The sequence below is a fragment of the Leuciscus leuciscus genome, assembly GCF_965113295.1.
Source record: "Leuciscus leuciscus genome assembly, chromosome: 21".
NCBI lineage: Eukaryota > Metazoa > Chordata > Actinopteri > Cypriniformes > Leuciscidae > Leuciscus > Leuciscus leuciscus.
Window position 1 is genome coordinate 10,886,146 of NC_138745.1, and position 25,287 is coordinate 10,911,432.

Here is a 25,287-nt window from a genome sequence, read left to right on the forward strand (position 1 = left end):
AAATTGTAATGAAATTTCTTCTCAGAAACCATCATAATAACATACTTGATGTATTAAAGCTTGAGACCAGTGCAAGAGATTAACAGTTTAAATACAGAATATACTTTATTCTCATTTTGACATTTATGGTACATATAAAATACATATATTGGAGTTAAAATTACAAATGTGACAATGTTTAATTGTATTAAAATAGCTAACAGAACATTACATTATTTATGAAAGAAATAAAAGTGGAAAAAAGCAGTGAATGTTACTAAATATGCAAAATCCCTGAACTGAACTGAACATGATTACATTGCAGCTTAATCTAGGGGAGATTAATTATTTCCCCAAAGACAATGAATATTAACAACTGCCTGGTGTGTTAACAGTTCACACTGTCATCGCTCAATGTTGGAAAAGATTGATAAATCTCTGTAAAAATTTTTTTTTTTTTTTTTACAATAAGCAGCATATACTTTTTCCTGACCAATTCAGAACAGCTTTGGTCCTTCATCTGTTTCAAATTATAGAAAAGGTGACAACAATTCAGAGCAATTGGAGGTTTACTGCTGACAACTTCATTGGAAAAGTGGGTCAAGTAAACATCTCTCTTACAATAATAAAATTTAAAAAAAAGAAACTGTCCAACATCATGCCTTCATACTGTTACTTGGGTCTGTCTGGGTGGGATTGGTCTGGGGACTCCTGGCCCCTGTCTGTAATGTTGAAAAGCAGGTCAGGTGATGATAATCTCAAACATTGTTGTACTCAAATTAAACAAAAGAGAGACAGCTTATTAAAAAAGAAATAAGTTTTCAAATTTAAGTACATATGAACTAGATTTTTTCCACATTGTTTCAAGTAAATGGTGTTTGCCAGAACAGAACTGTCAGTGCAAAACAAGGGTGTTACTATGTGGTTGCTAAGGTCTTCTAATTGGTTGTACGTTGCAATGCATTTGCTTGGATATTCTGAATGTTTTTAAGCTTGTTTCTAGGGTGTTTCGATTGGTTAATTACTGGCCCAAGTCTTTGATATATTCTGGATACAGCTAGATGCAGTATGTCTCAACCTTAAAATTTTAGACCCACTTTATATTAAGTGTCTTTCACTACTTCTTTTTTTTTCTTTTTTTTTTTTAAGTCCCAGCCAGCCAGATCTGCATTTGACTGCTTGTGACAGTCACAGTTGTATTAATCTAGTAAAGCATGACATATAATAGTATGAAAATTTGTAATTTTTTAAAATGTAACAGTTCATTTCACCGTTTATTTAGACGCTGTACGCGCTGCAGCGGTTCGCGTGACACTAACGCTGAACCAGACTTAAATCGCCCCTATGGAAAGCATATTTACACTGTCTGAATCATTCCCTAACCCCTATTTAGTGCACTATGGGCCAGATTTACTAAACAGGGCAAATTAGTAATTGTGTGAACAAGTGACCGATGTCAGCCGCAGCTTCAGCGTCCATTTATAGTGTAGGGGGCGGGATGTTTCAAATTCTAGAGAGCATTTGATTGGACAGAAAAATCTGATGAGAAGCTAAAGTGCAGAATGATGTCATCAAAATTGTTGATCCAAATTGACAGAAGTGAGAGACTGTAAGTTCCGAATGCTTATATCTTCTAAATGCGAATTTTGTCATTGTTTTGGAGCACACTAGCCTATAGATAACCTTAAGGCTAAAATATTCATACTAAAAGCCAAAAAAAACTTACATTTTGATTTCATGGGGACTTTAATGTTACAGGTCTGTCACTTGCCTTGGCAAACACCACAAATAAATCAATGGAGCGCACACAAAAAAACGGTTGGGTTAGAAATTTCTAGTGACATTACCTAGGTTGAGATCTTGAGGTATTCACTAGATTTGTTGGTTTAGTTGCCTGAAAGAAACAAATGAAGAGAGCAAAGTTACTATAAAGATGATGATTGGCAGAAGTTAACTTACTATTAACCTTTAAAAAAATGCCACATTAAGTTTTATTTAGTGAGGGTTCATTAATGTAACTTTGTAACTAATTGTGAAAATGAAAGCATGGCATAATGAATTCATCAGTCATTTCTGGCTATCTCTAAGAAGAGCTCATGTGTATCAGTGTATCTGTAGCCCTGTTTCTATTGTTAGGGTTTAGGGTTAACACATTTTCATAATTATGGCAGAACTGTGTGAGTGGATTGCTGTTTGAACCTGTGTCGTTGACTGTGGAGTAGACGCTCTTGTTGTATTGCCGTTTGCCCCCACATTTGACTGGGCATTCGAAGTACCATTTGCTGCATTAGTTGGCCTGTTGTAAAAATATTAAACAAAATATCAAATGTCAGAAGATTTCACAACAATTTTCAAACAATTTTGATTTTGTGTTTGTTGACATGAACTTTCTGTCTCTGGGTGAATTTACTAATCAGTTACATTGCAATATTTTAAACCTGGATCTTTTTTTTAAATGCCACCCACAATTCAGCTCAACCAAGAACTACGTGATATGTGTATTTAAATTAATTCAGTCAGTCAAATTAAGTCAAACATGCCTCCTTTCTATTCAAAATTCACAAACATCAATGTTATTTGTCGCAATTAGCATGACATATTTATCCTTCCCACAGAAAGCAATGGTAAAATTACTGGTGGAATTTATTTAAAAGGGATGTGTATGTTTTCTAGTCATCCTAGTCATCCTTCGGACGAGACGTTAAACCGAGGTCCTCTGTGGTCATTAAAAATCCCAGAGTAGAAAAAGAGTAGGGGATTAACCCTGGCATCCTGGCCAAATTTGCCCCTTGGTCTCTGTCCATCATGGACTGTCTCCTCTCCACCAGTAAGCTGGTGTGTGGTGGGCGTTCTGGCACACAATATGACTGCCGTCGCATCATCCAGGTGGATGCTGCACATTGGTGGTGGTTGAGGAGATTCCCCCTTCTATGTAAAGCGCTTTGAGTACCTAGAAAAGCGCTATATAAATGTAACGAATTATTAATCACAGCAGCAGAATATTTGGGGAAACCTTTTTAAACCTTGGGTTGCTGGTCTGAACATTTTGTCTTTCAGCTATTGTGGGCATATTTCTGTACATAAGGTACAATTGCTTCAGCAGTATTTTGTGGCCGTGTTTGTGCCGTTAACTGATTTTTCTCATTTCTTTTGTGAGTTAGGGGCCAAAACAATGAAAATAATGCAACAAAAAAAAGCAAGTATGCATAATTATGCATAAGTATGCCCAAATCGGAGGCAAATCGTTGCTCATTCAATCGTTGAGTGGGTCTCAGATCTGTTTTTCACATGACTGTGTGAACAGCACAAACCACATGGAATCTGATCTTTTCTATTCTGATTTGGGCCACTTCCATATGTGGTCCTAAATCTGATACAGGTCAGATATTTTGCAATACGACCTCAGTCTGAACGGTCATATCGGAATAAATGCGACTTTTACGTCACTGTAGATCAACCTTCGTCACAACTCTGCGCTCATGGGAGTCACTTCTAAGATTTTACATACCCAAAGTTATCTAGACAGTTGCGGAAGGTAGTCAGTGGAGGGCCAGTGATGTGTCAGAGCTCATATTAGTTCATATAAGTAATATATGTATACTGTAATAAGTATTACAGTGACAGCTCTATATACAAGCAAAACACGAGGGCTTGTATCATAACTGTTTGCTCTCTTGTTGTGCATTTTTTTACATTTTGTAAAAATGTGACAGTTGTTGGCGATTCTTCCTTTTGAAATTCTGTGTAATGTGAGACCCCCTGACGGTAATCCATCGTGTGATGTGCACAGCACAACAGCAACTAAATGGTGACCCTGACAGTCGTGTAGTGTGAGAAGAACAGAGATCCTATGACATTGAAAATCGTGTAGTGTGTTCCCGGCATAAGCAATTGATGGACCTTTTGTGTCTGGATGGGCAACCCTTGATACAGCAGCTGAGACTGTCTCTTTTGAACACGTAAAGCAAAGCGATTATTAAGACCACCAAAATTGGCACCACCAGAAGAAAGAAGATCAAGAGTCCATCTCTCAGGGAGTAATCTAAAAAGAAAGAGTTATGAGAGAGAAAGAGAGATGATGCAACTGTTAAAACATGTCACTGTGTGTTTTGCTTATTTAGAGAGTGCGTATGAGTGTGCTCTTACCGATCTGTGCCGGGCCGCTGTCGATACTTCCTCCCCTGCCAGATCTGTCACAGTTAGGTGGAGCCCAGCCATTATTACAATGACAATGGAATTGATCATTACATACCTGTGCGAAAACCACACAATAACAAAAAGTGAGACTTGATGAATTGGTTATTTAGTGAAAATTGGTCTCTACAAGTAAGTGGATTCCATTCACATTAACACCAAGAACATGGATATATATAAAAAAATAAAATAAAAAAAAGGTTGTTAGTAACTTACTCCATTACTATTGCAGTTTCTCTGGGCGTCACATTTCTGACTCTGATCCAGAACTGAAGAATTCAAACACGTAAAGTCCAAACACACCTGAGAGACAAAGAGAAATATAGGACTCAACTGTTTGTATAAAAGTTACAGATTATAATAAAATGAGAGTATCAAATTTAAAAGCAACTCCAACAGTACATATTATGGAGGATACAGTTTAAAATTGGTTCTAGTGTCCATTCATAATCAAATCTGAGCAAGTATTACTTTCATTCAAGCTAATTGTCTCTTTATATTATTAGACTATATGTTTGAAATGTTCCAGTACAGGCAGAAGTTTAAAAGCCAACATAACAAGCCTACAAAACAAATGACTTCTAAATCATTCTAACCTTTCCAGGAGCGCAGACCGAGCCAGTTTTGACATAGGCTGGATCTGGCACATCTGGGCCCAGGCCGAAGTCAGCATTCATGCAGGAGATTGTGCCCCCCTCTATTTTTACCACGCTGACCGTCGCTCCTCCCGGTGGGTTGTTGCTGTCGAATACACATTGGATTTTCCCACACATAGCGTTTCTGTAAAGACACAAAATAAATTCACACAGCTCTTCCAAAAAATTATCTGATCTATGGATCAAAAGCCATAATATAATCCATAGTTTTTTGATCCGTTGAACCAGTAGTTAGGGTTAACAATGTCATGTCTCACTCATGTCACAATTCGGCATGGAGATGCTCTTAAAGGAATCAATTCACTTTTCGTACACTATCTGAAACGCATCTCTCTGTGTGTGCGGCTGTCTGCACAGATAACATCACACAAGTGCCGAATTGATGGCGAAACTTAGCAATTAATCCACAAAAACACATGCATGCCGAATCGTGGGGCCTGGTCCGTACGGATCAACTAAGATCCGTTTAACAACTACCTCTAACAATAAGCATAGAATCATAATGGTATTTTTTTTAATGACCGACCAACCATGATGGCATTTTTTAATGATGTAAAACTAAAATTAAAAAAGGTACTCACTGCACTTCACAAGGTTTCAGATTAGACCCACAATTTCCAAACACATTCCCATTAGTATTAGCATAACTAAAGCACTTATCATCTGCTTTAGTTGCCCCTACAGAGAAGAACATCACACATGAATTAAACAATACCAAACAAGCTTCGTATAAAGTTTAGAAAACGCAGCATGTCATTTGATGCTTGGCCACATAATGTCAGACAGAAAGTGACACATGATCGATCGCCCAGTATGTTTGAGATAAAACTCTACAATGAGAAGTACCTGAGCCAAAAAGCTGTTTGCACTGGTATTCAAATGTTTGGCAGCGGCCCTCAAAGCAGAAGGCCGTGTTACTGGCACAAGGGGTGCCGTCCATGATGTAGAAATCTGATGGACAGAATGGAGACACTCCACCGCAGAACTCCGGGAGATCGCAGGTGTTGACAGACGGTCTGCAGGGTTTGCCGGCTACATTGATCTGCTCACATTCAAAGATCTTTCTCTTATTTCACTTCTTTTAAGAATATATCATTTGTATCTCAAGGTATTTTTAACTGGACCATAAGATATTCATAAATTACTATGTTTTTTGTTTTTGTTTGCAGTACAAGTAAACTAAAACAAGCCAAATAAATAATTATTTCAGGGTTAAAGGTGAAGTATGTTTCTGTGACGCTAGTGGCACTGTAACATGTAGTCCGTTTTAGTTTAGTTTTCAGTTTAGTTTAGTTTCCCAACTCAAACATCACAAATACAGCTCTTACTGGTGCTTTTCAAGGCATGCCTCAACATGTAAAAATTAGACTACTTCAATAAAAGGTCCAGCATATTGGTAATCATTTTAACCATGTTGCTATGTGTCATGAGTATGCAATTGAGCAGGCTACCACTCCATCTAGAGTGAACACGAGTGTCTCACTTATAATAAATCCATCCAAAATCATGATATAAGTTGTGCTGGAAAGAGACTGACAAATCTGAGCGGACAACTCTTAATGTTTTGATGGTGCTTGGGAGGCTCAATGTTGACATTTTTAGGGGAGAGAAATGCATAGTAGTCAATGAACGATAAACCGGGTTAAGAGAACATATTTTAACATAAAAAAAGTGTACGCACTTCACCTTTAATGTTTGGTATAGTCTGTAGTCATTATAATTAGCTTTATATTAAATAGTAGAAGTATTTAGCATGTTCACATTTAAAAAGCTAGATCACTGTGCATGTGTGTGATGAGGGGTCTGACCTGACAGTTTTCGCAGCAGCTTCCTGCAGCACAGGCCGAGCCCTTAGTGAGGGTGCATGTATCGGCATTACAACACTTATTATTGCACTCCTGCAACACAACAGTAAAGACTGCATTCAGTACAGCCAGACTGAAAAGGTCTGTAGTGTGTCATACAGCATATCAATTTCATTTTTAAGATTTAAAGTGGCTTTGTCTTTCCTTTAGGTTTTAAATGATCAATGAACATAAAATAAACAGTTGAACAAATGGGGAAACTAGTTGGGTCGCACGAAAGAAAACATGAAATGACAATCAAAACCCACTGAACTTCTGATCCAATGGATTTTATGGATTTATCCATTATGAGAATTTGATTGGATCTTGTAAAGCGAGCTAGTAGGTATTGGTTAATATTATTTTTCCTGCTCACACTTTCTATAGTTACTTCAGCAGAAAAGGAAAATGTTCAAAGTGGCAAACTATTATATTTTGAAAAAGTAAAAAAAAAGCAAAAAAACAATATGCACAAATAAAAAGTACATTTCGATTTCATGTTGACTTATACTCTTGTCTAAAGCAATTCATTGGTGACGACTACGCTTATTGTACATGTGATAGTCTTATGCATGGTTGTGATGAGAACATAGACCGTAAAAAAAGATGGATGACATGTCTGCACTTCCTTCCACTGTAATTTTTTTTTTTAAATATCCGTTCACATCTCACGCTGAGGATGTCATTTGGAGCCAGAGTCTGCGCAGTAGTGATCATGAGGTGGAGGTATCAAGGTCCCGCAGATGTGCAATCACTAGCACATCTGTCAATAATGACTTTACACCCCATTTTTGTCAGCAGCCATATCACCCTGTAGCCCAAGACTGGTTACCCACTGAAGCTAAGCAGGGTTGAGCCTGGTTAGTACCTGGATGGGAGACCTCCTGAGAAAACCAGGTTGCTGCTGGAAGAGGTGTTAGTGAGGCCAGCAGGGGGTGCTCAACCTGTGGTCTGTGTGGGTCCTAACGCCCCAGTATAGTGATCCGGACACTATACTGTCAAAGAGCACCGTCCTTCGGATGAGACGTTAAACCGAGGTCCTGACTCTCTGTGGTCATTAAAAATGGCCAAATTTGCCCCTTGCCCTCTGTCCATCATGGCCTCCTAATCATCCCCATATACTGATTGGCCTAATCACTTTCTCCTCTCCACCAGTAAGCTGGTGTTTGAGGGTTGTTCTGGCGCAATATGGCTGCCGTCGCATCATCCAGGTGGATGCTGCACATTGGTGGTGGTTGAGGAGATTCCCGCTTCCATGTAAAGCGCTTTGAGTACCTAGAAAAGCGCTATATAAATGTAACGAATTATTATTTTTATGGGATCAAATAACTTGCTAAAAACGAAAACTTGAACAACAACAACATGTATCAGAGTGATAATAACTACCTAAAATGACAGAAACCATCTAAGGGAAAAATGTATTTGAAGTGTAATTAGATTTTTTTTTTTTGGCTCACATCCCATTCAATTACATGGAGAAGGCAGGGTTTATGACCTATAACTGCAGCCAACCACCAAGGGAGTGATGGAAATGTTTTGGCTTCACTTTAAGATGTGCACGGCACACTTGGATGAGAACGAAAAAACTGAAACTGACAGGTTTCTGATAGGTTAATAAATTGTCTCTATACTTTTTGGTATAATAGTGCCTAGAAACTGAAGAAAATGGAAATATTATTAATTATTAACTCTGAATATTACTAAGGAAACATAAAAAAATTCCTAGAGACTAAAGTCCTGATTGCATACCGTTGAAACAGCAAGCCGTTTTTTCCATTAAGCCTCTGAATTCAAAAATAATAATACCTGAGGAGTGCCACAGTCACACTCCTCTCCACTCTCCAGAATGCCGTTCCCACAGCGGGGTACTGTGATGATGTTGTCTTGAGAGGGCTGGTTCCTCAAACACGCCCCACCACCTCGCAGAATCAACCTCTCAAAATCTTTCGCACTGCAGTCACTGAATTTAGTCGATCCACTGCATTCACACCCAAACACAACGTCAAACACATCAAGGAGTTTGCTACATTTTCTAAATGTCATAATCATTTGTTAACAAACAAGTATTCATTACTTCAATGAGCTCATTGTTTCTGCATTCAATTATTGCATTGTTTAAATTGTAAAATTGTTTAACCCTAACCTAACCCTAACATTTTTCACTAACTGTGATTTTGCATAATGAATACATAACTTAGACAGTTCCCTCTGATAACAGATCACTCTAAATTGTTATGTGGACCCATTTTACTTTCATAATCAGATGCATTTCTGAGTCAAACAGGACATTCAACAACCAAAAAAGGGGGAGAGACACATCTTAATATACACATCTAGATTACATGTTAGAATTGAATTTTACTTTATTTAATTATGTATTATTTTACCTTTTTTATTGTTTGTTATCATTTATTATTAAATCAAGAAAACAACATCAAGTAAAATCTATTTGGCATGTCAAGGACGGCAATTGGTTTCGTTGTAATTCTGTATGACTTTTAACAAACGGTATCGTTTAACATACTTAAAAAACGTAGGGAATTTTAAGGGAAAATAAAGTAAAAATCTGTCATTCTGAACCTACATGATGTTTTCTTTTTGTGTTTATAAAGACAAAAAAGAAGAAAAAAAAATAAAGAAAAATCACTCAAATAGTTGCACTTATAAAGGATTGATATTATGAAACAACAACATTCACTGACCCGTTAGTGGGTGCCATGATGCAGCTCCCACCACAGCTACAGCCACTGATGTCATGACTCATGCCCAGGTTATGCCCCAGCTCATGAGCAGCAACGGTAGAGAACGACGCCAGATTACTGTTACTAAACTGTGATGATATAACAGTGAAAAACAAAGGAGACATAAGATTAGAGTCATCTTTCTGCCAACTATTTACATCTAAATGTATCTGAGGCAGGTATGTGACAGCATAGACAATCAAAACAATTAAATTATATAGGCTACTAATAGTCTACTAATAGTCTAATGAGAGTTAGTTGAGATGTAGTTGCAAAGTTAATTATAGTTGGTTAGTAGTAGTAGTTAGTAGTTAGTCTAAAGTGGACCATTGAAATACAGTGTAACCATGTTTTTTGTTGAGTATCATATTTGATTATATGAGGCTTTTATGGCTCACATAGCATGAAATAGTGACAATACAGAGCTCATACTCAACAAAAAAAACTCAGTTTTCAAACTAAGCAAAAATATGCAATTTGGTGCAGTTATTGATATTTAAATGGCAAAATTGTACATTTTAATTCTGATAATGTAAATCAATGAGATCTTTATAACAGTATATCAGACTACTTGCATTTAAATATCAGCTGTCACGCTACATATATCTCCAAATAATATGTCTTAAGGCAATATTTAAATGATTCATTTTATTATCAAAGCTCTATAGTTTTTATGGTGTGGGGCAAAACATATTATGCAATGCAATACAACGATGATTCACAGATGTACGAATACAAGTTCCTCAAAAGCGTGATTTATCATATGATATATTGTAAACATGATTTAAAAATAATAATCAATAATAATCAAGTAAACCCATGTTGCTTCAGTCCAGTAGGTGTTCATATTGAAATATTACTATACAAGTTATTCGGACATTTACTTTATAAGATTTCGAAGCAAAAAAAACACGTATACCACGACCTGAAGGAGGATGTGAAATAATACTAAAATGCCTTTTACTTGCTAAAATAAAAAGTACAAATTATCAAATGTGATAGACTTTTTAGGGTTAATTGCTTCTCTTCCTTCTGTCTGCAAACACACCTTTCCATCAATAAAACATGCAGGTTTTAGATTACTGCTTTCAGAAACCTATCACCCCTGAAGGCTTCAAACATAATCAATAGTTTTATTATACTAGTCAAAATGACTGATGCAGTATAAATTCTCTAACCACACTGATTCCTCCGCCAGTATTCGCAGAGCAGACAGTCCCCACGAAGGCCATGCCAAGCACACCTCCAGGGTACGCTCCTGAACGGCCTCTTTAAGAAACAGAGACACAGATCATGTTACTCAGAACATACACAGGTCTAATGTCACTGACATCTGGTGTCATTTCTGAGAACCAAGACAAATTAAATTAAATGGTAAAGACTACATTCTCACACTGTAAATAATTTGAACAATGCAGTACATTTTAAATTTTTTTTTGCCACGAGTTGATAATTTAAAAAACACTTCTTGCACCATAGTGGCACTAAATTAAATTGTAATCTGTTTTGGCTGTAATGATTCCGCTTTTGTTTGTCATTTAGACTTTTACTTTGTAGTACTTTGTAGTTCCTGTCTCCTGTTCCTCTTTGTGATTCCTTGATCATTGGCTGCGTTCCACTCCAAATTTGTATGGATGTGCGTCATTGCTTACGAGTGCACACTACTGGCGGAACTCTTGAATAAGGTTTAATGGAACGCACTAAAGCCCTTGATGGAATTCACTATGGAGCTGGTTTATTATTTAAACCCCTTTATTACTTATGAATTTGTTTTATGCACCATTCTATACACATATAAGTTGTTGGAGAACATATATAAAATCCTATAGGAATATGAGCTGTTGGAGAAAAATTTAATTATTCAGAAATATAAAATAAAAAAAATAAAAAAATCAATAGTATAAACTTTGACTGTGAACATAAGGTAGTGTAAGACTGGAAAACTGGAAGAACAGGAAAAGAGGGCTACTCTCTGAGAAATCAAAGGTTAACTTCTCTTGCTATATTACCATCCCCATTCGAGACACAATCACACTTGAGTTGATCACCTCCCAATTTACAAATCATTCCCTTCTCTTATCCCTACCTGAATTCACTCAAAAAATATATATGGTTTAATATTAACAATTATCATAGAGTATTATACCTGTTTGGTATCTTTTGAAATGTCTCAGTACGACTGGTGCAAAGGTCTCATTTCCACAGAAGTAAACCAAAAAGCTAATAAGGTGTGGAGAGTTTAGAGATATCTTGTTAACTGCTGTGGGTGTGCCCCATGGAAATCAACCTTTGTCCCCAGTACATTACATTTACATTTATGCATTTGGCAGACACTTTTATCCAAAGCGACTTACATTGCATTTTCAAGTACACATTTAATTTTTTTTACATTTTATATTTTTATGATCCCATGACCTTGGCGTTGTAAGCGCCAGCGCTCTACTGTTTGAGCTACAGGAAAGCCATATGGGTACGTAAGCAGTAAGTCTGGGACGGTGATTAATGCAAATTCCTACTGTGAACTCGTGTTTACATTTGAAAAGAAGTTTCTGCCCTGGTCTGAGTATTTAGGGAGATACTGAAGAAGGCTCGTGACGATTTGTAGCTCAAATTGGCCCGTGATGCTGAGAGTGGCCGAGACTCTCAGCATCATGTATTTTATAATGTCAGGTTTGCATCTTCTCTCTTTATTCCAGAGCATTTGATGTTTTGCATTTATTATCTTTGAACTGATTATGAAATTGGCATGATACATTTACCTGACATAATAAATTGTTACATTTGATTTTATTCCGACTGACTCTGAAATAGTTTTCCCAAGTAGATTAAACGGATTCGTATGTTACCCCAAGTTATGCGTCAGATTAGTGACAACTAATATTTGGCACTAATTCAAGTGTACTTGGTTTTGCAAAGACAAGAAGTGAATTTCCGTTTAGGGCAGCAAAAGTGCTGCTTGACCAACCCAAATCTGGGTGTGTCTTACCTCTGTTTTAGTTTAATGTTACTTTAGATAAGTGTACATGGGAAACCGCGGCTGCCAATCCAAAGCTATTATAAGACAAGTAAAGTTGTTTGACTTATATCTGTAGTAGTGGCCATACCTCTACTGAAGTAAACGTTACATTAAATTCAAGTGTATGAAATTCCATGGGGGCTCTACCAAAGAATCTTTGATTGTGTAAGCATGAATGCGACCGATCTCAGGTATATTGCAATTACCTCTGTTTAGTGACTGAAGCTGGCGAGATTGTGATCATATATTATATAATTGACCAATAACCAATTGGCAATCTAACTTAAATTCGAGGTCATGATAAAATGGAGTCAGATAAAAGCTTAAATGGAATTAAATTACTTTGCCACGCAGAAAGACAATAACGTGCAGAAACCTTGCTATATAGTGCAGTAACGCAGGATAATCCATTTAAAAAAAGCTATGAATCACCTGTATGTGCTTTAAGTCTTCGACGCAGACAGTGTTTTATTCTTTGGTTTGCATAAATTACACACAAAAGTATAGCCTTTACTAGTTGATTCTTGTGAAATATCAACCCACTCCTGTACGTCCTTTACATAATTATCAGACAAACGGTAATACACAATTATACAGTAGTTTGCGATCTAATAAGACGACAATGCTGCGCTGCTTCAATGCATTGCAAGTTGTCAAATTGAAAAAGGAAATGTAGTTTTTGTAGCGCTACACCGCTACTTGTTGGAAAAATTCTAAATCTATCTATCAAAAAGTAGCTAAAATTAACTTGCTGGTAGTAGTAATGCTAGAAATCCTCTGCTCTTGGCAATTGACCGTTCGCAAAGACCCGCCCCCTTTAGTTACTGTTGCTATGTCCGACAAGCGACGCCGCTCTCGCGCCACACCATGTTCTCACTCAGTGAAAAATACATCGCGGAGCAGAGAGGACACTGACAACGCGCTGACAGACAGGACAGACCAGGTTACTTTTGATATGAAACAAAGTCTCACCTTTCGAATTTGGTCATTTTTTAAATAAATTTAAACAATCAATACCATTTTGTGGCTCTTTAATGTGTCTGACAGATCGCTGTAGAGCTTCAGTTAAAGCTGCTCGTGAACCGATCATCTCTTACTTCTAGTTAATTTATAGCATCAAATAAACATGAAAGAACATAAGAAGGAATGTTGTTTTAACCGCAGAAAGACGTCAGTACACCCCGTTTTTCAAATGCTCCAATGTTAATCTACTAACTCTCCTGACTGCTTTGTCGGACAAAAATGGCAGATTATGATTGGTCAGATCGCCTGTCAATCAAACTCCCTGCGAAGGGTCAATTGCGCTGGCCCTGACTCACTGGACAATGTGGACATTTCACTTTAAAAGTGTTGCGAAACATGCAACGCGAAACATGCAACACGCAACATAACATCATTTTGCAAAAATGTCGCCACAGGCACACAGTCTTCAGGAAACAATCAAAGCCACATTCTAGCAGCTCAAGAATTAACAAACATTTCATTGAAAAATGTAATCGAAAAAACAGCTATTGCTAAAGGATGTGACAGGAGTACTTACACAATGAGCTGCCCCACGTCATGCCTGATTTGAGGTAACAGATCTGTTTTCCTCCACTGCACAAACCTGCCCAACACGTCCCCAGCATTGCCATCCACACTGAAGGGGTTCTCATTGTCAAAGATCTTCAAGCCAATCAATGATATCCGTATATTCAGCTGTTTGTAGTACTAGGGTCCACAGAAACAGCCACAAATATTTCATTACATCATCACGAGAAAGGCTCGGAAATACAGTACAACAGTCTTAACACATTATTGAATGAGGTTAGGGTTGGGCTTATCCAAACAATAACGTTATCTGTGGCTTTAATTCTCACCGTATCAAGCAAGTTAACCAATTGGACCATCTCATCACGCACAGCAGTTATGCTGCGGCTGTTATAGACATACTGAGAACAGATAAACACACCTCTCAGAATCAGCCAACTATATAATGATGAAAAACACTTTTTCAAAAACACTTCAAATGGCTAAAACTCACCCTTTGGTTGTCAACCACTAATACCAACTCCACGTATTTGGTCTGAGGTAAGTTTCGCTTTTTCTGTGGATTCAAAAGATTCAATGAAATATCAAATATTGAGTTTGTAGAACATCAAAATGTTTAAGACAATACAACATATTTTCGAACCCGTAAAAACATGGACATGTCAGCGTAATGGGAGTGGTCCTCACTGGGAGACGTTTCATTGGCCAGTCCACACACAAATGGCTCTGACTGACCATCCTTCAACAGGAAGAGGAGATGTTCATTGGCTTTGGAGTGCAAGATGGGCTCCAGCCCATAGCCTTCATTACCAATGAGAATGACCCCCCTGAAACACAGTGTAAAACAACACATTAAGTTACAACCTAATGTTTGACAAGTGACAGCTAACATTGAACATAAAAGTTGATATGACTTTTCTTACTCTTATTAAAAGTGACCATATATGCAACGGAGTGTCTTTTTGTGCAAATAGCCCATCTTGTTGGATAAGGCCATTTACACTATGAATGTGTAAATGGCATTTCACATTCCTGCTCAGCTACTGTTCGGACGCTCTTGCTTACTGCTCCGCGCTTTGCTCTATCGCTTTTATATTTTATCTTCTATATTTTTATATTTATCTCCTTTTATCACCTAATTTTAACTTCAGCAAATCAGCACAGTGCTCAAACGATAAAGTTTGGATTACTACAAAAATGCTGAATTCTTTTACCCGACCAGCTTACAATCCGGAGAAAAGAAAACACAACTGCCTACTGCCTATAAGGATAAGAGAGAAAATGCCTCTTCTGGTTCAAGAATCTACTTGCTTGCTGCACTAACTGCCACAGACTTTTACAAAGGATTGCAGTTCTTGAAACAAAGTTACTTACGGGACCACCAAACCAGACAGAACACACAACAGAGCTTCGTCATGGACGCCCTCAGCATATAGCCGGTGAGTCCCATGAAACTAGTGCTCCTCGACAGGTCGAGAAACAAGCCGATCGACTTACAAATCGATGGCACAAACAGGGAGCGAGACCCAAAGGCACTCGAGACATCAGATTGTCACGAGCATCACATATTGCCACAGTAGCATCCTCTACCCCAGATACAGCTCTGACAAGGATTGCAAACACTGGTCTCCTACCACCGCCTATACATCTTGAGAACAGATTTGAAGTACTAATGAATGTAAATGAGGAATCCCCAAACGTGATGAATGTGATCGAACACAGACTGAATCAGCCAGTAGCTAACACTGATGCTATCTGGCGCTCAAGGTCGAGCAGACAGCGGCACTCAGCTCAGAGCGCAGCCGAGCCCAGGACTCTGATAGTGGGGGACTCCATAATCAGAAACATTAGCTGCAGGGATACAACTACGTGCTGCCTTCCACAAGCAACAACTTCTGATATAAACAGGGAACTTCAGAACATTCTGATGAAACATAAGACTGCAAATCGACTCATCATTCATGTGGGGAAGAATGATATTCATAAAGAGCAGTCAGAACTCCTTAAGAAGGATTTCAATTAACTTTTTGAAACACTTAAAAGACTGAAAGTAAAAAAACATTCATCAGTGGACCACTCCCAGCAAGAGGAACAAACAGGTTTTCACGGCTGCTTGGGCTTAATACATGGCTGCAAAAAACCTGCAATATAAAAGGAGTAAACTTCATTGACAACTTCAATCTTTTCTGGAGTCAGAGACAACTGTTTCATCAGGATGGCCGCCATGATCCAAACAAACTTGGCTCAAGGGTGCTAAAGGACAATATCTACTTCTCCCTCAATCATCCTTCTGCAGTGTGTGCCAATCCACTCAATCTGAATAGCGCACACACACACCTGGACACAGTATGAATGACCACAGGACTTCACTTCAGCAGCAAAATGGACATGCGGTTGACATATCACACAAGGACAATGATAACACCACTCAGCCACAACAACCTCTGGACACAAACTCAGCTGAGCCCTACCCACAGAGCTGACCACAGACAGACATATTAGAACTGCTCCAAGATTCAGCACCCAAGGACGACTTCCTGGAAAACAGCCAGGGAAGCCAGGACAGCATATTACAGCCTCCGATAACACCAGAGCAACAGCCCATCTCACCAGACACTTTATCCCTCTCTCCAGCATCTCCACTTCTGTGCTTCTCACAGAAAATGGAAGAACTGGTGTATGCTGGAACCAAACTATCCCACTCTTTTGCTGCAAGCCCCCAGATATCAACCAAAAAACCGCAACCACCAAAGCCTGCGGGCCCAGCTTCTCAAATGTTTACAGAACAAACGGGAACCCAGTGTGCCTGTATCTTTCTCTATTGCTGTTCTATTACAAGATAGAAAGTCTAAGGCCTTCAATAGCCGTACAGCAAACGCAACTAATCTGGTGACTATTACACGTCAAACTAAGATTGCTGTGGGGACAAAAAGTAAGACTGTTGAGTTAGCACTTTTAAACATCCGCTCACTTAAAAATAAATCACTTCTAGTCAACGACTTAACCACAAACAACCTGGATTTTATGCTCCTAAATGAAACCTGGCTAGAAGACAGCTGCAGTGCAACAATCCTCAATGAAACATCCCCTCCTAACTTTACTTTTATGAGTGTCTGCAGAACTGTTAAGAGAGGTGGGGGTCTAGGTGATCTTTTTAAAGATATTTATCAATGTAAGCAAATATCATTTGGGAATTACCCGTCTTTCAAATATCTCGGTATTGTGTTAAAAGGTGCTCCACGCATTTTACTTATCATTATTTACAGGCCTCCAAAATACTCTCCAGCCTTTGCTGAGGACTTTACAGAACTGTTATCAACAATTACCTCAGAGTTTGACTGTTTTGCCATTGCTGGAGATTTTAACATTCACATAGATAAATGCACAAAACAATATGGCAAAAGAAATCAAAACTGTTTTAAAAACTTTTGATCTGACTCAGCATGTACATGGACCCACACACAATCGTGGACACACTCTAGATTTAGGGCCAATCCCAATTCTACCCCTTACCCCTTCACTTACCCCTTCCCCTCTGTTTTGCGTGTGCACGTGAAGGGGTAGGGCTGTCTCAATTCTCTTTTGGTTGGAGGGGTAGGAGAAATGTACCTGCATACACCGGCTACAGAGGCAACATGACTGCCAATAATCATTTTCTTTGTCACATTCAATCTCGTGTTCATATTTACGGTCATGTTCTTCAAAGAAACAGTTGCTAAAAAATCGTTAAAGTTCGTTAACAATATGACGCGTGTAAAAAGCAAAAGTTTGAAGCGAAGTGGACGCGCGAATGAGGCAAATTCGCGTCCACCGCGCCGCACTAAACGCCTCATTCGCGCCGCAAGACCTCCAGACGCGTGTAAGCGCGTCTTTTAACATTGAAATCACTCGCGCCAGACGCTCTATTCGCGTTTGGTGTGAACGCAGCTTTTAGGCGTCGAAGATATCGTCATCTTCGTTATTTTCTGCAAACTTCAGAAGAAAAAAAAATAAAATAGCTGTAACTCACGCAAGACTACAGCTGACGACGGCGGCATCTTGGAAGTTTGTAATAAACATTGGCGCATCTCCTGTGACGTAGGCGCTAGCGACGATGTATAATGACATGTAACGGTGTAGTAGTGGTGTCCCATTTCTTAGGGGAATATTTTCACCCCTACGCCTTGACACTCTGTTTCAAGGGGCAAGGGTTAGGGGTAGGCGAAGGGTTAGGGGTAGGCGAAGGGGTATAAAATAGAATTGGGATTGGGCCTTACTTATCAGTAAGGGTCTAAACATTTCATCGATTGTTATTTAGGATGTAGCACTGTCTGATCATTTCTGTATTTTCTTTGATATATTGATCTCTCCTGCCATTGAAGCTAGATCTGTGTCTGTCAAGAAGAGATGCTTAAATGAGAACACTAGTGTACCATTTATGAAGGCTATATCCTTAACACCAAGCATATCTGCTGACTCTTGATTCTTTTAACTCAAAAGTTAAAAGTGTAATTGATGATATAGCTCCTGTGAAAGTCAGGAAGAAGAGTGGCAGACAAAAAGCACCTTGGAGAAACTCAACAGCAGTGCAAAATATGAAAAGACAATGCAGAAAAGCAGAGCGCATGTGGCGGAAGACAAAACTTGTAGTCCATTATAACATCTACAAAGACAGCCTTCATGCTTTCAATATGGAACTAGGCAAAGCTAGACAGACTTTCTTCTCAAATATTATAAACAGCAATTTAAACACACGCACTCTTTTTGCTACTGTAGAGAGACTGACAAACCCCCCAAGCAGTGAGTTTGCTTCTTTCTTCTCTGAGAAAAGCAATAATATCAGAAAGGTGATCAGCACATCCTTGAGTTGCGCTGGGGTCAGACAGATCAGACCACCTGAGAAAGTAGTTACTACTTCTCATTTCAAAGAAATTGAAGGCAAATTTTTTTTTGAAGAAACCGTACAGCACCTTAAAACATCAACCTGCGCTCTTGACACACTTCCCACATCTTTTTTCAAAAGTGTGTTAAACAGTTTAGAAGCAGATCTTCTAGAAGTGGTAAATGCCTCACTTCTCTCTGGGAGTTTTCCAAACTCACTGAAAACTGCAGTTGTCAAGCCCCTCCTGAAAAAGAGCAATCTGGATAAGACCATATTAAGCAACTATAGACCGATCTCAAATCTTCCTTTCATAGGCAAGATCATTGAAAAAGTTGTCTTCAGCTGAACAAATTCTTAAGCTCGAATGGATACTTTGACAATTTTCAATCTGGTTTCCGACCACACCACAGCACAGAGACAGCGCTCATAAAGATAATAAACGATATTCACTTAAATACTGATTCAGGCAAATTATCAGTGCTGGTACTACTCGACCTCAGTGCTGCATTTGACACTGTCGATCTCAACATACTTCTTGACTGGCTGGAAAACTGGGTGGGGCTTTCTGGGTTAGTCCTAAAATGGTTCAGGTCATACTTAGATGGGAGAGGTTATTATGCGAGTATAGGAGACCATAAGTCTGAGTGGACATCCATGACATGCGGAGTCCCTCAATTATTGCGCCACTCCGGTTCAACCTGTATATGCTCCCAATGAGCCAAATAATGAGAAAGAACCAAATTGCTTACCACAGCTATGCAGACGACACACAGCTGTACTTAGCCCTATCGCCTAAAGATTACAGCCCCATTGACTCCCTGTGCCAATGCATTGATGAAGTCAACAGTTGGATACTGTGCCAAAACTTTCTTCAGTTAAACAAAGACAAAACTGAAGTCATTGCGTTTGGAAACAAAGATGAAGTTATCAAGGTGAACGCATACCTTCACTCTAGGGGTCAAACAACTAAAAATCAAGTCAGGAATCTTGGTGTGTCACTAGAGTCAGACCTTAGTTTCAGTAGTCATGTCAAAACAATAACTAAATCAGCATACTATCATCTAAAAAATATTGCAAGAATTAGATGCTTTGTTTCAAGACAAGACTTAGAGAAACTTGTTCATGCTTTGATCACCAGCAGGGTGGATTATTGTAATGGACTCCTCACTGGCCTTCCCAAAAAGACGATAAGACAGTTGCAGCTCATACAGAACACTGCTGCCAGGATTCTGAGCAGAACCAGAAAATATGAACATATCACACCAGTCCTCAGGTCTTTACACTGGCTCCCAGTTAGATTTAGGATTGATTTTAAAGTATTATTACTGGTATATAAATCACTCAATGGCCTAGGACCTCAATACACTGTAGATATGCTCACTGAATATAAACCCAACAGATCACTCAGATCATTAGGATCATATCAGCTAGAAATACCAAGGGTTCAGAAGCATGGCGAGTCTGCTTTTAGCTATTATGCCAGCCGCAGCTGGAACCAGCTTCCAGAAGAGATCAGATGTGCTCCTACAGTGGTCACATTCAAATCCAGACTCAAAACACTTCTGTTTAGCTGTGCATTTACTGAATGAGCACTGTGCCGCTGTTCGTCCGACTGTTTGTACTGCACTGTATTTTATTTTATTTTTCTAAACTGTTTTAATTATTTTTATTTCTTTTTATTATTTTTATTTCTTCTATGTAAAGCACTTTGAATTGCCAGTGTGTATGAAATGTGCTATATAAATAAACTTGCCTTGCCTTGCCTTACAATAGCTCCGCCCACCAATGACTGGTTGATCCAGACAAAATTGCAAAAGAAACCAGTCTGGTGTGGAGAATAATGGTGCAATCACATTTACCTACTTGGGAATAAATAGCAGTGACTAGGTTTAATGTTTAAGTTTACATTTTAGATTCAAGAATCAACACAAAATGCAATGATTTTTGCATTGTAAAGGTAGCTAGATTGTTAGATGTATATAAGAAAAAAAAAGACCAAATCACCATTCAGTATGCAAATAAATTAAATAAGGAAGACAAACTGCAATTGGGTAGTTGACAAATGGCCAAGAAAAAGTACTTTTTTTGGAAAACATAACTTTTTAAGAAAAAATACATATATTTATGGAGTATGAAAACTGCAGTTTCAGAAAATAGTAGTGGTCACTCATTTTGTCAATGACTTCACGTATTTTTTTCACGTTTTCACTCAACAGTACTGTAAATGTGTCCTATGGTGTGACATTTAAAAAGTACTAAGAAATTATCTTAAATAACATAAAAAATACTTGAGACAGAATTGTTAACATTATTAAAACATTATTTTCTTAAAGTGATATTTATTTTACATGAAAGTACTAATTAGAATCATTTTCACCATGGATAGATGAACCTGATAAACTTTTCCCTACGAATGTCAATAAAACTTTTTTGCCAACCTTACAAAACTGTTTGAAATTGTACCCATTTAAGAGGAGATATTATTGTAACTCCCCTAATGCCAAACTTGACTCTTTTTTTTAAAAGATATTTTAAAATAAGTATATTTTTCTGTTGTTTTATGTTTGTCACACCATAGGACAAAACGTCACACTAAAGGACAAAGATAGTCATTGCATAAAAAGAGTCAGAATATATAGTGTTTATTGTAACAATAATAAAGGAGGACATAGTTTTTTTTGTTGAAACTTTATATATTCGTCTTAAAAGCTTCTTAAGGAGGTCTTGTCCTATGGTGTGACATCTGTGTCCTATGGTGTGACAGGCCAAAGTGTCACACCAAAGGACATTTCCAGTGACATTTTCTGTCACACCAAAGGACATTTGAGCTTTTGTGGCAGTTAATAACCATGCTAATACTAGCTGAACTGTTATTAGCAATTGGCATGATACATTTGCATAATATTACATAGTCTTGCTGTTAAAAATTCAAATTTTTATTAAAAAATTATATTTAGGAGTGTCACACTAAAGGACAAAAAAACTTAATTTCAGTGGTCTGAAAACATAGTTAAATATTTGAACAATTCTGAGAGAAATACTTGCCATGTGCACTGCTCATGGGCTTCATAGGGGTCTTCAGTCACATGACCTTGAATGGGGCCTTTCAACTAAATTTAGTTGTCCATGATATTGCCCAACTTAATATCAGGTTATTGCATAACACCAAAGGACATTTTTTTCTGTGACAAACTTTATTAAATTCCTACACTTTTAGAAATGTATGTATAGGAAAAGTGATGGCCACTTAGTGAAATAGACACTTGCACAATTATGCCAGGAGTGTTCATTAAGATGTTTAAACATTATTTTCTTTATTTATAAAAGTTAATATTTATGAAATAATGGTGTCTACCGTCACACCATAGGACGATTTTGAGATTTGGCTCAAAGTTGTAAAAAAATAAAAAATAACTCGGGTATTTAAACAACAAATTCATGTAAAACAAGAAAATGTTTAACCATTTATAGTATTCTAAATGATGAAAATGTGAAATAAATTATTTTTTATCTTCTGTGACGGTGAAAAAGCCACGTCACGTCAACTACCCAATTATTTACAAAATAAAGTTTAAATGGAGCCTGTAAGTTAAAGCTGAATTATTTTTTGGATGTTAAAAAATACTTTCTTAATGTAGGTATATGCTTTTCATTAGATTGCTTTGAATTTTTGAATGACCAACATGTTCATTTCTGGCTTAACCAATCGTGTGAGTTTGAGGAGGGACTTTCAGCTTGTGTTCAGGAAACCTGTCTGAAAATAATCCATGTTTTTGCCATTTTTTGTTATTTTGTGAAAATTTTGTCGAAGAAAAACAAGAAGAGCAGTGGTGTTTTAAAAAGTGGGTGGGACAGGAGTGTGTGTGTATAAATGTACAATAATAAATGCAACAAAAAAAAAAACCTAATACGGTGTCCAGAAATCAATTTCAATAGTACATTGAGTTTAGTTTATTGACATAGAACTTAATGTGATAGTTTCATCCTTACATGTTCTATAAAACTTGAGAGTAAATACATAGATCCACATTAAACATTTGTGTGTCCTAATGAACTGGTGGTAGAATTTTTGTTATTAGTGTGCCAGAGGTTCTGGGTTCTAATCCACCCTTGTTAAGTTTCTATTTTTTTCTCTCATTTAAACCAAGATCAGTGATTGTATATCAAGAGCAGGGACACGTTTGTCTGCATTTTGATTTTGTGATTTCACCGAAACGAATGGAGATTCTCTTCAACAGTGTTGAGCGATAGATTGAAGAGCTCATCTGCGTGAAGACCGCACAGTGCGCATGAGTGCCAAGAGAACACTGTTGTCTTCCGCCACTGATCATTACAGCGGCAACGAGCACTCAAAAAGCGGTTGAAACCATATCAAAGCTGGCAAAAAGCGGTGGGAACATGTCCCACCCGTCTCTCCCGCAAATTACACATATGAAGAGGAGTTTTAATACAGGGCTGCCTTGCAAAGAAAAATGTGCCACCCAAAAAACTGGTATGACTGCTTTTTATGAAGTGAAAGTGAAGGAGCATACATACCTGAGACCTTCACAGTTGCTGAGAGATACAAGAGAGTCTTCATAGCCCTCCACATACCCTTGATAGTGACAATGCTCCTAGAACAAAACCACCAGTATTAATACAGCTTGTTTTCAAATACTTTGTTAAGGTTACTGGTCAACATAAAAAGACCACATGACTACATGCTTACAATGCCAGATGACCAATGCCTATTGACAATAATGTATTCCACATTTCCTCATTCTGAACCAAGCTAATGTACATGTAAAGTAGGTGGTGTAAATAATAAAACAGAAAAACAATACTCACAACTTTCCCTTTCTCCTGTGCGCCATCAGAAAACACGACAAAGTTCTTCGATAAAAAGTCTCTGTGGGAATAAGAGGGAAACAATAAAAAAAAAATGTATCATCAAAAACAGACATTTCAGCCAAACTACTTCCAAAGTTCATACGTGTTCTTTGTCAGATGAAGTAAACGTTCACTGCCATCTATCCTGACTGAGTATGTGATGCTATCAGCATGTCTATCCTGAAATCAGACACATCATTTTAAAATAGGTCGAGAACAACATCATAACTTACTTCCAGGCAATGTGACAATAGTGCTTTATACCTGTGCAGATATGTGTGAGGGGTCTGCGTTTCTCCTCCAGCGCTCATGAACCAGCTGAGGTTTGACCACATCATAATTCTTCACATATGATGTCTGGTCTGTGGTCTGGACTATGAAGGCATATGATAAAATAAGCAAATAAACACAACAGTAAGAATTTCTTAATAACTAGGCTAGGCCTAACAAAATATGGAACAAGTTTAGTCATTTGCATAAATGGGTTTTGTGAGTTCTTCAAATTAAGTCTATTGAAAAAAGTCTCATCAACTTACCAAGGTAAATAGCAATTACCAATAGTAAAAACAGTATTATTGTGAAATATTATAATATTTTAAAATAAGCATTTTCTATTTGAATAAATGTTAAAATGTTATGTATTCCTGTGATGGCAAAGCTGCATTTTCTGAAGCCATTACCTCAGTTTTTAGTGTCACGTGATCTTTCCGAAATCATGCTGATTTAGTGCTCAATTATTGTTGGTGCTCAATTATTAATAATGGTTCTTATTGTTATCAATCCTAAGTGTTCTTTTTTTTTTTTAAAGATCACACTTGCCCCAAACTTATAAATGGCAGTTTATTATGCATGGTTACCATAAAAATATTAAGCAGCACAAATGTTTTCTACATTTTACATTCAAGTTTCAGCACCAAATCTGCATATTAGAATGATTTCTGAAGGATCATGTGACACTGAAGACTGGGGTAACTATGCTGAAAAATCCGCTTTGCTTCACAGAATTAAATTAAATTATAAAACATTCTATTTTACTAGAATTATATTTATTTTGCCTAAATGCAGCCTTTATGAGCATAAGATACTTTCAAAACATAAAAAAAGATATAGCCTATTACAAACGCATCGCATTGTGTTCGCCATAGGCTACTAAAGCTATTTTTAAACAGGACCAAAACACAACTAATGTAATTGAACCTAGTGATATTAAGTATAAAACTATATATTAATATGTTATTTTCCCTATATGATTAATACTCCAATACAGACTTTTGTAGTAGTTTTGTAGTTTGTTGTCGGAGAAACACGACGATTGTTTGTATAGGCTATTTGTTTACTCAATTGTGTGTGTTAGTCAACAGTATGTAAACAACAAGTCTATAAATGATCGGATTTGTCTTACCTGAGCAAATCGCAAAGTTTGTGATTATGAGAATGAAGTAAATATGGCGCGTCATGATGTTTCTCTGGACTGACGTTTGGTCTCAGGTGAGCGCGTCGCGAACGAGGCCGGGGCGTGCACGAGCAGTAAGACAGGTGGAGCGACATTCTCTTATTTGGTATTCTACATCTTTCAGGCAGTATCACTGCTATTTAT

At 37.6% G+C, this 25,287-nt stretch overlaps 1 protein-coding gene across 1 annotated transcript; it reads right to left on the minus strand.

The window, feature by feature from the left end:
• Positions 1 to 79: 79 nt before the first annotated feature.
• Positions 80 to 25,225, minus strand: adam9b (ADAM metallopeptidase domain 9b). Its single transcript, XM_082152267.1, has 22 exons — positions 25,093 to 25,225; positions 23,955 to 24,064; positions 23,794 to 23,870; positions 23,649 to 23,709; positions 23,358 to 23,434; positions 14,604 to 14,787; positions 14,454 to 14,516; positions 14,290 to 14,361; positions 13,971 to 14,140; positions 10,593 to 10,683; positions 9,376 to 9,503; positions 8,480 to 8,651; positions 6,638 to 6,727; positions 5,676 to 5,871; positions 5,411 to 5,507; positions 4,770 to 4,953; positions 4,390 to 4,476; positions 4,126 to 4,231; positions 3,880 to 4,021; positions 2,179 to 2,275; positions 1,827 to 1,873; positions 80 to 701 (listed from the first exon to the last, which is right to left on the minus strand). The coding sequence occupies exons 1-22, from the start codon at positions 25,145 to 25,147 to the stop codon at positions 644 to 646; spliced, it is 2,364 nt and encodes a 787-aa protein (XP_082008393.1). The 5' UTR covers positions 25,148 to 25,225; the 3' UTR covers positions 80 to 643.
• Between the last annotated feature and the right edge of the window lie 62 nt (positions 25,226 to 25,287).